At 46.7% G+C, this 13,195-nt stretch overlaps 1 protein-coding gene across 1 annotated transcript in view; it reads left to right on the top strand.

Annotated features, from left to right (window-relative positions):
* Positions 1–13,195, top strand: part of TDRD12 (tudor domain containing 12) — a 65,847-nt gene that overhangs the window by 48,934 nt on the left and 3,718 nt on the right. The window contains exons 22-26 of the mRNA XM_021700992.2: positions 243–342; positions 6,209–6,396; positions 7,099–7,309; positions 8,733–8,825; positions 10,546–10,718. Coding sequence (XP_021556667.2) covers positions 243–342; positions 6,209–6,396; positions 7,099–7,309; positions 8,733–8,825; positions 10,546–10,718 — 765 coding nt within the window. The remainder of the gene's footprint in view (positions 1–242; positions 343–6,208; positions 6,397–7,098; positions 7,310–8,732; positions 8,826–10,545; positions 10,719–13,195) is intronic.

The raw sequence follows: 13,195 nt of genomic DNA, 5'->3' as shown, positions 1-13,195 counted from the left end.
AGAATGTCTAGAGAAGTAATGGAGTAACTCTTTAAGTTTATTCAGTGTTAATTAAATTTTAGGACCTCTTTTCACTAATGTGCATGTTGTGTCATCTGAATTATTTAATATGGTTACTTTAAAGTTTTTAGAATAAAGGTCCTCTGATTTCAATTATAGATTAATTTTCCTGAAGAATAGTTTGAAATTCATGTTAAAAAAAGTATTGTTTTTGTTTTTAAAATCCAGTTATTTTTTTTCAGAGACAAAAGGATCTGTCCTGATAGACACCATGTTAATCCAGAAATAGATATGCCAAGGAAATTATCCAATCAAACTCTACCAACATTTGGATACATCAAAGTACGTTCTGCTGCACTTTGTTCAATGATTAATGATCATTTTAATGAATGTATTTCATTTTTTTTCTTTTAGATTGCTTTATTTATCTGAGAGCGAGCGAGTGTGTGAGCACATGAGTGTGGGGTGGAGAGGCAGAGGGAGAGGGAGAGGGAATCCTCAAGCAGATCCCCCTGCTGAGTGTGGAGCCTGACACGGGGCTCAGTCCCAGAATCCTGAGAATGGGGACCATTAAAAATAATGCAACGATAGCACATCTTTTCAAAACATCCATGATTGGGCGCCTGGGTGGCTCAGTTGGTTAAGCTACTGCCTTTGGCTCAGGTCATGATCCTGGAGTCCCTGGATCGAGTCCCGCATCGGGCTCCCTGCTCGGCAGGGAGTCTGCTTCTCCCTCTGACCCTTCCCCCTCTCATGTGCTCTCTCTCATTCTCTCTCTCTCAAATAAATAAATAAAATCTTTAAAAAAAAAATCCATGATTATTCCTTTGAGGAAAATTCTGAAATGTAGATAAAATTACTGAGTTAAGAGTGTGTCACTTTCCTTTGAATTCTTTTTAATATTTCTTCCTTTCTTCTTGAGTTCAAGATTGCTCTCCTTTCTGCCTTCCCTCTTTCCTAAGGCAGATCTGTTCTGTTCATTTGCACCATTCTTTCTTCCTAGTTCTGTCACTTCCTTTCTGAGTTTTTTTTTTTTAATTTCGGTTGTTCTTTTGTACATATCATTTATCATATATGTATCTCTTTTATAATTTTTTTAAGATTTTTTTTAAGTAATCTCTATGCCCAACATGAGGCTTAAACTCACAACCCTGAGATCAAGAGTCACATGCTCCACTGAGGCAGCCAAGTACCCCATTATTTTCTTAACGAACGAGAGGAAAGGTAGCTTGTTTTGAAATGGATGGTCTGTCTTGTGGATACATCTGTCTTGTGGATACATCTTTTCTAGTGGCTCTCATTATCTGTAGGGACTGTTACTCTCCTTATTCTCTTTTTTGTTATGATTTAATATGGGATCTGACTTTGATACTTTGCTATGGCTCCTTTTTAGATAAAATATATTTTCCTTAAATTTTAGAAGGAGGTGTGGGTCAGGGTGACTTTTAGAATTTTAGAATTCTTGTTTCCGTTTCTTATAAAAAAAAAAAAAAGGAGACATCAGTTCTGAGATTGTTAAGATCTTCTCACCCCGTTTCCCTCCCCACTTGCGTCTGGCCCTTCTCTTCCCTCATATCTGGTGTCTTTGGATGGACAGTTCGAGACTCCACAGGGCTCCAGGCTTCGCCCGTTGTTGGAGTGCATGAAAGCCTCCAGGCTCAGCTGCTCTCGTCCCCCTGCCCCGTATTTCCAGTGAGTACCTGTTGCCGCTCACAGACTTCCCCTGTGTGTGGCTCCATCAGGTAGTGACACCATGCAGGCTTTGTGATCTGGCTGGGTTTTGTTCATCTGCTATTTTGTTGTTTAAATTAACTGATGTTTATTTTTTAGAACAGTTTAGGTTTATAGAAAATTTGAGCAGAAAATACAGAGTTCCCTCTACCATCCCCCCAAAAAATTCCCCCTATTATTAACATCTTGCATTAGTGTGGTGCATGAGTGACAGTTGCTGAACCAATATTGATAATGTTATTATTAACTAAATTCTGTAGTTCACATTGAGATTCACTCCTTGTAGTGCACATTCTAGGGATTTTGCCAAATGCATAGTGACACCTCTCCACTGTGATGGTATCACATAATTCTTACACTGCTCGCAAGTCCTCCATGCTCCACCCTTCCCCTCTTCCCTGGAACTCCTGGTCGTCACCGAGACTTTACTGTCCCATTATTTCGCGTTTTCCAGAATGTCATAGAATTGGAACTATACAATACATAGGTTTTTTTAAACTGGCTTCTTTCATTTAGCAATATGCATCTGAGGTTCCTCCACATCCTCTTATCTTCGTAGGTCATTTTTTATTGCAGAATATACCAGTTTATCCATTTACCTATTGAGGGACATCTTGGTTGCTTCCGAGTTTTGGCAGTTATGAATAAGGCTATGGGAAATATTCATGTGGCAGTTTTTGTGGACTCATGAGTTTTCAGCTCAACTTGGGTAATACTAAGGAGTGTGATTGTTGGATTGTACAGTGAGACTATTTTGCTCCGATTGCATTCCAGTTGGCAAAGAGTGTGAGCTCCTGGCTCTCCTGCCCTCGCCAGTATGTGCCATTGTCGGTGTTTTGGGTTCTAGCTGTTGTAGTAGGTGTGGAGTGGTATCTCAGTGTTTTAATTTGCAATTCCCTGCTGATGTTGAGCATCTTTTCATGTGCTTATTTGTCACCCATATGTCGTCTTTGGTGAGTTGTCCAGGTTTTTTTGCCCATGTTTTAATTGGTGCGTCTGTTTTCTTATTGTTGAGTTTTAAGAGTTCTTTGTAGATTTTGGACACCAGTCCTTTCTCAGAAATATGTTTTGCAAAAATTGTCTCCCAGTCTGTGGCTTGTCTTTTTGTTCTCCTTATAGTCTTACAGAGCAGAAGTTTTTAATTTTAATGACGTCCAGCTTTCCAGTTGTTTCTTTCATGGATTGTGCTTTTGGCCTATCCACAGGGTCCTCGTGAAACCCAAGGTCACCTTGATTTTCTCTTTTGTTATTTTCCTCATCTGCTTTTATTCGGGGGTCTGTGGTGATATTTTGTCAATTAGTTCTGTTGCAAAGTATATCCCTGGTATTTGGTTTTGCCATCTCATTGCTCTGTCTTTATGTGGAGATTCAGAGTCAAAACGTATGACACTTTGCTGCTGCCACTTTCCCAGACCCTGTCTAACCAGACCCCCACTTCTAATTGGCTGTATTGAGGTACAGTTTACATACAATAAAAATCACTATTTAGAAGTGTATAGTTTGTTGAGTTTTGAGAAATACATACAGCCATGTAACCACCACCACAGTGAAGATACGAACATTTTCGTGACCCCAAAAAGGTCTCTCCTGGTCCGTTGCGGTCAGTCCTCATCCCAACCCCCACTCCTGGCAGCCACCGGACCTGCTTTCTGCCACTAGAGCTCTGTCTTTACTAGATTTTCATGTTAATGGAATCATACAGTAGGTAGTGTTTGGAGTCTGATTTCTGTTATGTAGCGTACTGCTTCTGAGATTCACCTGTGTTGTCTTTCTCGTTGTTGAGCAGGATTCCGTTATGTTGTATGCCACAGTTTGTCTGTGTGTTCACAAGCTGATGGACATTTGGGTTGTTTGCAGTTTCTGGATGCTCTGAGCTTCTGGCTTACAAGTCTTTTCAGACCTACCTCTTCATTCCTCTTGGATGAGATGTAGTGGAAATGCTGTGTCATAGGGTAAGTGTGTGTAAGAATCTGCCAAACAATTTGTACCATTTTACATTTTCACCGGTGCTGCACGTGAGAGGGCCAGTGGGTCCACATTCTCAGTACGTGGTGTTCTCAGTCTTTAGTTTTTGCCACTCTGTTGCACTTGCATGGATATTTATTTGCATTTCTCTGGTGATAAAGAATCTTGGACCCCTTTTCACTGCTTATTTAGCCCTTTGTATCTCTCTTAGGAACTCTCTGTTCACAGTTTCTGCCCATTTTTTAAATTTGGGTTGTTTGTCTTGTTGAGTTTTAAGAGTTCTTTGTAGATTATGGATATGCCTTGTCAGATATATTGCAAATATTTTCCCTCGGTTGAAAAGCGGAAGTCTTTAATTTTGATGAAGCCTTCTGTATCACTTTTTTATTTTACATTTTGTTCTTTTCATGCCATAAGAAATCTTTGCCTCTCCTAAGGTTGCAAAGAGTCTTCTTATTTTTTTTATTCTAGAAGTTTTATGGTTTTACATTTAGGTCTATAATCCATTTCAAATTAATTTTTGTGTGTGCGTGGTATGGGTAAGGAGAAAGTTTTTTCCTTATGGATAATTGGTTGCTCCAGCATCATTTATTATAAAGACCTTCCTTTCACCCTTAATTACATTGGCACCTTTGACATAAATTAAGAGACAATATTTGTGAATTCTGAATTCTTCATTCTATTCCTTGGTCTCTTTGTCTACCCTTAAGTGGTACCACATTTGCTTGATTGCTGTAGCTTTGTAAGTAATCCTGGAGACTGGTAGGGATGCCTTCCAATTTGCCCATCTTCTTCAATATCCTTCTGACTATTCCTTTGCATATCCATAGAGAATTTTAGAATCAGCCTGCTAGTTTGTACTTAGAAGCCTGATGGGATTTTGAGTGGCATTGCATTGAGTCTGTAGATTAATATGGAAGAATTGACATTTTAACAATACCAAGTCTTGGGGGCACCTGGGTGGCTCAGTCGTTAAGCGCCTGCCTTCGGCTCAGGTCATGGTCCCAGGGTCCTGGGATCGAGCCCCGCATCGGGCTCCCTGCTCGGTGGGAGGCCTGCTTCTCCCTCTCCCGCTCCCCCTGCTTGTGTTCCCTCTCTCGGTGTGTCTCTCTCTGTCAAATAAATAAAATCTTTAAAAATAAAACAAAACAATACCGAGTCTTGTCCATTAACATGGTATATTTGTCACTTCATCTAGGTCACCTTTAATTTCTCTAAGCAATGTGTTATACTTTTCAGTAGACTGATCTTGTCCTTACTGTGTTAACTTTATTCCTGGCATTTCATGTTTTTAGATGCTAATGTTATTTTTCTTTGAACTTCATTTTCTGATTGTTTAGAAATGCAGTTGATTTTTATGTCCTTACCTCATATCCTGTGACTGTAACAGAGTGAATTAGTTATGTACAGGACTGCTCATGAGAGTGGAGTCAAAACAATTGGGGCCTAGGGGGCGGTATGGCTGGAAAAAAGCCCTGTGTGCCCAGGACTGGGGGTTTTCTGGGCATATTTCGGGGGTTTTTCTGGAACAGGTGAGTGGGAAAGATGGTGACACGTGCTCTGGAGAAGGTGAAATGCACCAAAGTACCAGAGGGCCTGTGGGGATTATGGGCAGGGAGGCACTCTCTGAGGGGTCAGCTGCACCGAGGGCCAAAGGATAAGGATCTGGCCATGGAAAACCTGGGGAAGACTGTTCCGGGGAGAGGAAGCAGCGAGTCCCTGAGGTAGGAGTTAATGTGGCGTGTTGTGGCACAGGGCAGAGCTCGTTGGCGGTGAGAGTGGGGGAACAGCAAGCAGGGGGGCTCAGGTGCCACAGAGGAGGGCTAGGGGCTGTCAGCCTGTGAGATTGATCACAAGGGGTGACCTCACCCCTGCCTTCTAGCCTGCTTGCCTCCCAGTCAGCACTGCCCCCTCTGCCTTCCCAGCAGGTGACTCCTCTGCCCTGGCCTCTGCTGGAGCAGCTCACCACTCCCCGCCTTCATGCAGGCTGTTCGGGGTCTGCAGTGCCTTCTCCGCGCTCTCGCTAACACACGTGCACGCCGACATTGCCCCTTGCACACCAGCCACCCTGCATACCCTCGCCTGTGAAGAGTTGTCTGCCTTGACCACATGCTGGCTGCGGCCCATCTGTCCGTAGGACGTGGCTTATCTCCTATCCCTAGCGCCTCCTATACAAAATACTGCTTGTTACGGGAACAAAGAGCAGAAAGAGCTCAAGAGAAAGGGATGCTATTTAAGAATGATTTTTATAAAGTGCAGTATGGAGTAAACAAACACAATTAATAATAAAGTTTTAAAATAGATTAACAGAAAGTTTTCCTTCAGATTTAAAGGGAAACCACAGTCCTCTGTGGGTACAGGAAGGTTCTGTCGTGTGCCGGCCAGTTTCCTGGTTCACGTTTCCATCCCTGTTGGCGCACTGTGGGCTCTTAGGTCAGGGGCTGATTCTGCAGATAGCTTTTTGGTTTAGATTGAGTTTGTTTTCTGAATATGTTTGCTGATTATTTTTCAGATAATACCCTTTTATATTTCGAATGCAACGCATTATTTTGGTCGTGTAATTGATAAACAAGTGGATCTTTATGCAACTCTTAATGCTGAAATGAATGAGTATTTTAAGGGTAACAGCAATAAAACGACCGTTGAAAAGGTGGAGAAACTCGGATTATATGGATTAGCAGAAAAAACACTTTATCACAGGTAAAAGATCTATGTATTTCATCTTAAGAGTTGTGAAACAGGAGGCACCTTTCAGTGGTATCGAATCCCTGTTTGCACCCGTGTCCATCTGCCCCAGTGTGCGCGGATGTAGCCTGGCCCTGGGTGGGCGGGGGGGTGGCAGCGTCGCGTCCCCCCAGCCGCCCGATGAAGTTCTGCACCTGACACTCCCCTGACCCTGGGCTCCTGGCTCCTGAGCACAGGGCACGGAAGGCGGTGTCACGCTTCCAGAGCCGTCCCTGTGCCGCCTACATAGACGCCTCCGCCTCACTCCATGCTTATGTGATTGCCGTGAGATGGGGTCCCCTCTCACAGATGAGCAGGCTGAGCCGTGGCGGGATGACGTAGGCTGTGCGGTCGGTGTTCCCGTGCCGCTCCCAGCTCCGAGCGCTCAGGGTAGGCTCGACCGAGAAATGTGGAAACTTCACTTCACTGAGTTGATTTTCATCGTGTTGTCCGATAAAGGGGTTTACTCTAGTCAAAAGTAGTACACATTCTTTATACTTCTGTGTACTTGAATAAGCCATTCTGAGTGTTCTTGGGGGCTCGAGCTAATTTTTATTTCTAGTATGGAAAAGAACCTTGCAGTTTAGAGTCTTCTTGGATTTAATGAGTAGGTGGGGAGGCAAAGATGATTTTCCGTTGGGATCTCTGTGTTACACTAAAGCTACAGTTGTTCTCCAGGGTTGAGGTGCTGGAGCTGAGCCAAAAAGAAGACACCTGGGGTCCGGACAGTGTCCTTGTGAAGTTTATAGATGAAGGCCGGACTGGACTCGTCACAAGAGACCAACTGCTGCGTCTTCCGGAAAATTTCCACACTCTGCCCCCCCAGGCGGTGGAGTTCATTGTTTGCAGAGTGAAACCTGCTGACAATGAAGTTGAGTGGAATCCAAAGGTAAGTTATTTTGGCTTTTTGTACTTTGTTGACTTTCAGAATATACACAGAATCGAGGTTTATTTAAATTTAGAGTATTAAGTTTGGCTAAGAAGCCTCATGGTTCCTGACAGTTAAAGACCCTCGTCCGGGTGGTCGTCGTCATCATTAGTGCTCACAGTCTTAGAATTGGTATAAGCTATGCATCACGATGAAATAAGTTGGCTGTCAGCTTGGGAGGAAACAGTGTGAGCCCCAAGTGGGTACCCCCATCAAATGGAGGCAGAGGCCAGCTCATTCCCCTGGGGTTGGGAGGCCGGGCAAGGAAAGAGAGCACAGGAAGGGCATTTCCTCTGGGCCCTTCAGGAAGAGTCACTAGGATTTCCCTACATAGACCAGATGAGGCACCGAAGGTGGAGAGAACACACGGTACACGAAAGAGCCGCCCCAGGTGGGCTTCCATGGCTCGCCAGACAGCTGGTCCCGCTCATCAGAAGAGCAGTGTCTTCTTCCTAACGATGCGCTTGATTCTTCAAAGGAGGGTTAAATTTCATATAATCCAATTAATAGGACATGAAATAAGCCATTGCAGTTGGCAAAGTAAAAACAGTTTGGGTTATAAACAAGGTCGGACACGGTCCAGGGATTAAACAGGTGAGTGTTTTCACAATACAGGATGAACACACGACACTGCTGTTAGAGGTCCATTAAAAATACTCCTTATTAAATAGTGGTTTTTTTTCCTTCTGCAAAGTATTCACAGAGTGTCCCTGTGGTCTGGTACCGTTGGGCTCTGGGGATGTAGCCATTAGCAAGAAGGTCATGGTTCTTGTCTTCAAGAAACGTTTGGTCTGTCAAGACAATCAACCACAAGTATTTCTTGAAGAGGGGCCTCTGGAAAAGGGGGCAAGTTTCTCCCATGTGTATTCTTTAAAATGACTGTGCAAGGTTCAAGGGGGATGGAAGCATCTAATTGTGATGAGCCAGCTCCCTCCTGTCTGCTTTACAGGAGTGGAAATGGGCCTGAAGGAGTACTCTGGCACGTCGGGTCTGCTGGGGCCCTGCTTGAGACAAACATCAGCCATGTGCTCGGGACAGGGTACATGGAAGCCTGGGGCCCCCCGCTCCAGGGTCTCTTCAGGCTCAGTGAGCTTCCAGAGACAGACTTGGTGTTCACAGAGGAGAGCTAGGACATATGGCCGCAATGGGGAACATGCAGCCTGGGGGGTCCAGAGGTGCCATTTGCCTCTGTCCTTATTCAGCTCCCCTGTTAATTACCCTTGTCCAAGCAGGGGCATGAGGGCCTCTGTAACCTGCCTCATGGGGTGGGGGTAAGGCTCAAGTGAAATGCATGGAGACATTTTTTGCAAGACTATACAGCATAAACAGAGTAAGATATTTTCCTAAAGCTTCAGAGAAATTACCTAAGTGGCTTTTTTTCTAGGTTACTAGGTACATTCATCGTAAAATTATTGGAAAATTGCATGATGCCAAAGTGATATTGGCTTTAGGAAATACAGTGTGGATCGATCCAATGGTGGGTATGCAGTTTTCTTTTTTAAAAAAGATTTTATTTATTGGGGGGGGCGCACACAAATGGGGGAAGGGGCAGAGGGAGAAGCAGGCTTCCCGCTGAGCAGGGAGCCCAACGTGGAGCTCGATCCCAGGACCCTGAGATCATGACCTGAGCCGAAGGCAGATGCTTAACCAACTGAGCCACCCAGGCGCCCTGAGTATGTGGTTTTCTTAAAAGAAATCTGTTTTTGGATGGACCCCTAAAATTATTCTAATTTGTTGCTTGAATAATATATTTCTTCACCAAATATTTATTGAGCACCCATTCTGTGCTAGGTCTGGTGTGGGACACTTGGCTTCTGTCCATGAACAGAAACTCCTACTCTGTGGAGTTGCCACAGGGGTGGGCAGGGCTGAGTGTCAGACCAGAACCTGTAAGTGGGGCTCCCCGCATCCCCTCCAATGCCAGCATCACCCCCTCTGACCACTCTCGTACACCAAGGAGTCTGCTTTTCAATCTGAAGTTCTCCACTGGACTTAAATCTTAGTATGTGTATAACATTTAAAAGAATTCAGTTCATAAAATTGTTCTGCTGGAAGTTATTTTTATGAGACTGGAAAAGCCTTCACACCTACAAAGAGGAGTTTGGGTGTAAGATTTAAGAGTTCAGAGGAGACAATGATTTTTAGTAGAGAAGGTAAAGATTACCAATACAGGTCAAATGAAGATTTGGCGTCTTGGTTTATATAATAGTATTCTGGTTCTTTATTGGAGGAAAAAAATGTAAACTTTTTTTTTAAAGATTTTATTTATTTGACAGAGAGGAAACACAAGCAGGGGGAGCGGGAGAGGGAGAAGCAGACTCCCCGCTGAGCAGGGAGCCCGATGTGGGGCTCGATCCCAGGACCCTGGGATCATGACCTGAGCCGAAGGCAGTCACTTGACTGACTGAGCCACTCAGATGCCCCCAAAATGGAAACTTTATTAAGAGATTTTTAAGACGATAGCTAAGGAAATGAAGAAGCAAAGACAATCCACCTGGCATTCTGCTCCCACAGCTCGTGTAGTGGTGTCCATGGCACGGTGGAGGGGAGACAGACCCCCACACACTTCCTTCTCTCCCCAGACCTCTCGGCCCCCAGTTTGAGTGGAGAAAGGCTCTTCTGCCATTCCCAGATGGGAACAGATTCCCGGTGTTCGCTTAGGAAGGTGCTCCAGCTGGTCCTGGCCTGGCTCCCCACCCTGCTGCCATGAAGGGGGTGCCCAGTCCTGGGTCTGCACCTCCCATCGACAGGAATCTCAGTGTTGCAAAACCTCATATTTTGTGTAAATTAAGATGGATGAGAATATTTTGGTTGCAGAAGAAAACCAGTGGAGGAAACTGCCCAGAGCACAGGATTTAGGGCCATGGTGTAGGCCCTTTCTGGGCACCGACGTCTCTGAGCCTTAGGGTCCTCCTTGTTAAGAGAGATAAAAAGTTAGAAAGATCTAAGAATTTTGTGTGTGGTCCCAGCATTACAGGGAGCCCCCAACCCCAGCCCTCATCGTACTTCTGTAGTGTGGGAGTGGGCTCTGGAAGAATCTCACGTGTCACCGCAGTTACGAAATCAGCTGGAAGCCACTCAGGGAGGCCCACGAGTGCCCAGCGTGACAGTGAGATCGCAAGGTCACGTGAGCGTTTTCTATTGATTTGAAAGTTCAAAGCCTGATTCCTGCAAATAGACTTTTTTTTTGATTCAAGGTGCACATTACAAAACTTTCAAATTTGAAGACCTCTGTTATTGACTATAATGTTCGTACTGAAATTTTGTCGATGGGAATGGGCATTGACAACTCGGAGCATATAGAACAGCTGAAGATGTTACACGAAAGAGCTAAAATGCCACCTGATGAAGAAAGCCTGAGCCAGGCCCTGTAAGTGGGGTTTTGTCTCCCGTTTGGAAGTGCGGTTTTGTAGGAATAGAACTCAGGAGCTTAGAGACTTTTTTTTTTTGTTTGGAGGTTGAACAGGTTACTGAGTCTCCATGTTTCCATCACTCAGCTTCAATGATTTCTCAGATTTGGGGAATCTGATTTTATCCATACCCCAATGTACAGTTTTGTTTTTGGTGGAATAGTATCAAACCAATCCCAAGTGTATTGTTTGACCTGTATCTCTCACAGAGTAAGTTTTTGTTAGCTGTTGATCGACAGACAGAAAAGTCTACACGCTGTAAGTACAGGCCGGTGGATTTTCTGAGCACAGAAACCAACCCTGGATCAGAAGGTGGGCACGATCAGCCCCATCTCCTGCCGCTCCCTCCCCGAGGGCAACTGCTGTCCCGATTGGAGAGCACAGATTGCTCTCCCTGGGTTGTACCGTGTCTGACGGGAATCGAGCAGTGTGGCTCTCTTCTCTGGCTCCCTGAGTTCGGCACGGTTTGTGAGATTCATCCGTGGTGTGTGTGTGGCTGCAGATCATAAGTCCTTACCGCTGCATACGACTCCATCGTGTGAATGTATCATAAACGTACCATTTACCCATTCTGCTGCTGAGGGAAGACATTTCCCTGCCCTGGGCCCTTTCGGGTGGTGGTACAGTCGACGTTCTCCTACATGTGTTTGGTGCATGGACGGAATTGCGGAGTCCCCCCTAGAGCTGGTGCCCAGTAGTGTTCCAGATGGGCCCAGCTGACACTTCCACAAGCCGAACGTGAGAGACAGTGGAAGTCCCTGGGAAAGTACCTGGCATCCCCCACGAGGCAGTCACAGAGCCGGCTCAGTTATCCCTTGATTTTGGGAATGGGGAGGAAGGTGCCGTGACTAGAGCAGAAACACGGGGAGACCCGTGGGTGCGCGCGTCAGAGCCACCCTGGGTGGGATCTTGTCGGACCCCGGGGCCATTTGCAAGCCTTGGTCGGGCTCGCGCCCTGAGGAGGGGAGCCATGAGAAGGTGTTGCGCAGAGGAATGATTTAGTCAGAAGATCCTTGGCTACTATGTTGAGAAGAGGCTGGGGTGGGGGACAAAGGCTGCGCCAAGAGCTCGGGACAGGGTGCCGGTGGCTTGGGCTGGGGCGGCTTTGTGGAGGTGGCCAGAAGTAGCCTGCTTCCGAATACAGTTCTGGGGGGGTAGGGTCTCATGGAGGCTCACTGGCAGGTCCTGGGTCCTGACAGCCGGGACCTGGATAAGAGCCCGAAGGAGTGCATGTCGAAGTCCGAGGGGGGCCCAGTGTTGGGAGGTGGGCGGCTGAGGGGAGCCTGAGAAGGAGCAGCAGCGTCGGAGGAGGCCAGGGAGGGAAGACTCCCAGAGGGCAGGTGAGGGGTGTCCCAGAGCAGGGAGCCGTGAGCCTGCCACACGCCGCCAGGAGGCCCGACGAGTGAGCACGGCGAGCCAGCCACGGGGTCAGCCTGGGGCCCCTGGTAACCGATGAACGCAGCACAGTTTCAAAGAACATGGCAAAGGTTAAAATACTTGAACCTGAAGTTGTTAATTTTTATCTTCATGAATTTGAATGCCCGTGGGATTAGGAGACACGTCTGTTTTACACACTTTCAAGGAAACAAAAATTGCTCTGTGCTTGCTTGTAAGATTTTAAAAAAAACAACAACAAAGCTGTCATTAGAATTTAGTAGATTCGATGAGCACGAGGCGCGGCCAGTTCTGTGAAACACAGCAGCTCACCTGAGCCCCGGCTCTGTTCCACCCTCGGCCCTCTGCACGCTCGGCTCTGCGCGTGTGCAGCAGTCTGGCACACCTGTGGGCGTACGCACGGGGCGGGCGTGCAGAGGGCCGCGTGGAAGGTGCTACAGACGGAGCCTGCCCAGCAGAGACTCCATTTCAGGAGCTGGATGGAGAAGCCATGGCGGTAATCTGGATCAGAAGGAGGAGAAGGGCGCCATTCTTACAGCAGGCTGGGAAAGAGGACGGGTCCTGGGGACATGAAAGCTCTGGAAGCCATAGAGCTTGGTGACCAGCAGACGGCGGGGGTGTGATTGTAGAATCTGAGCCCTGGGCGGGGAGGGTATTGGCATGGCGGACGGTGTCACGGTGCTGGTTGGGGAGGAGGAGATGGCGAGTTGGTTTGGGACACGTCAGATTGAAGGCTTATGGAAAGCATCAGCCTGGATCTCAGGAAAGCTGCTGGGGAAGACTCGTTTGCTGGGAGCGGAGGAGAGCCACCGTTCGGGAAGTGTGTGACGAGGAGGGATGGAACCCCAGTGGATGAGGGTCTGGTGAAGGAGAGGGAGCCGTGGTGGAAGAGAGGGGGGATGGAGGGTCTGGCGCTGCACTGTGGGGAGGATGGGGCCAGGGAGGGGCCCCTGCCTGGGTGGTTGGAAACAAGATGCTGCCTCCACCATTTGTGGGGTTTGTGGGGTGCCACTCACAGGCTTCATGTGTGTCGGCCAGAAGT

Source organism: Neomonachus schauinslandi, chromosome 16, assembly GCF_002201575.2.
Source record: "Neomonachus schauinslandi chromosome 16, ASM220157v2, whole genome shotgun sequence".
Lineage (NCBI taxonomy): Eukaryota > Metazoa > Chordata > Mammalia > Carnivora > Phocidae > Neomonachus > Neomonachus schauinslandi.
The sequence above is the reverse complement of the archived record's forward strand: the minus strand, read 5'-3'. Positions and strand labels throughout refer to the sequence as shown.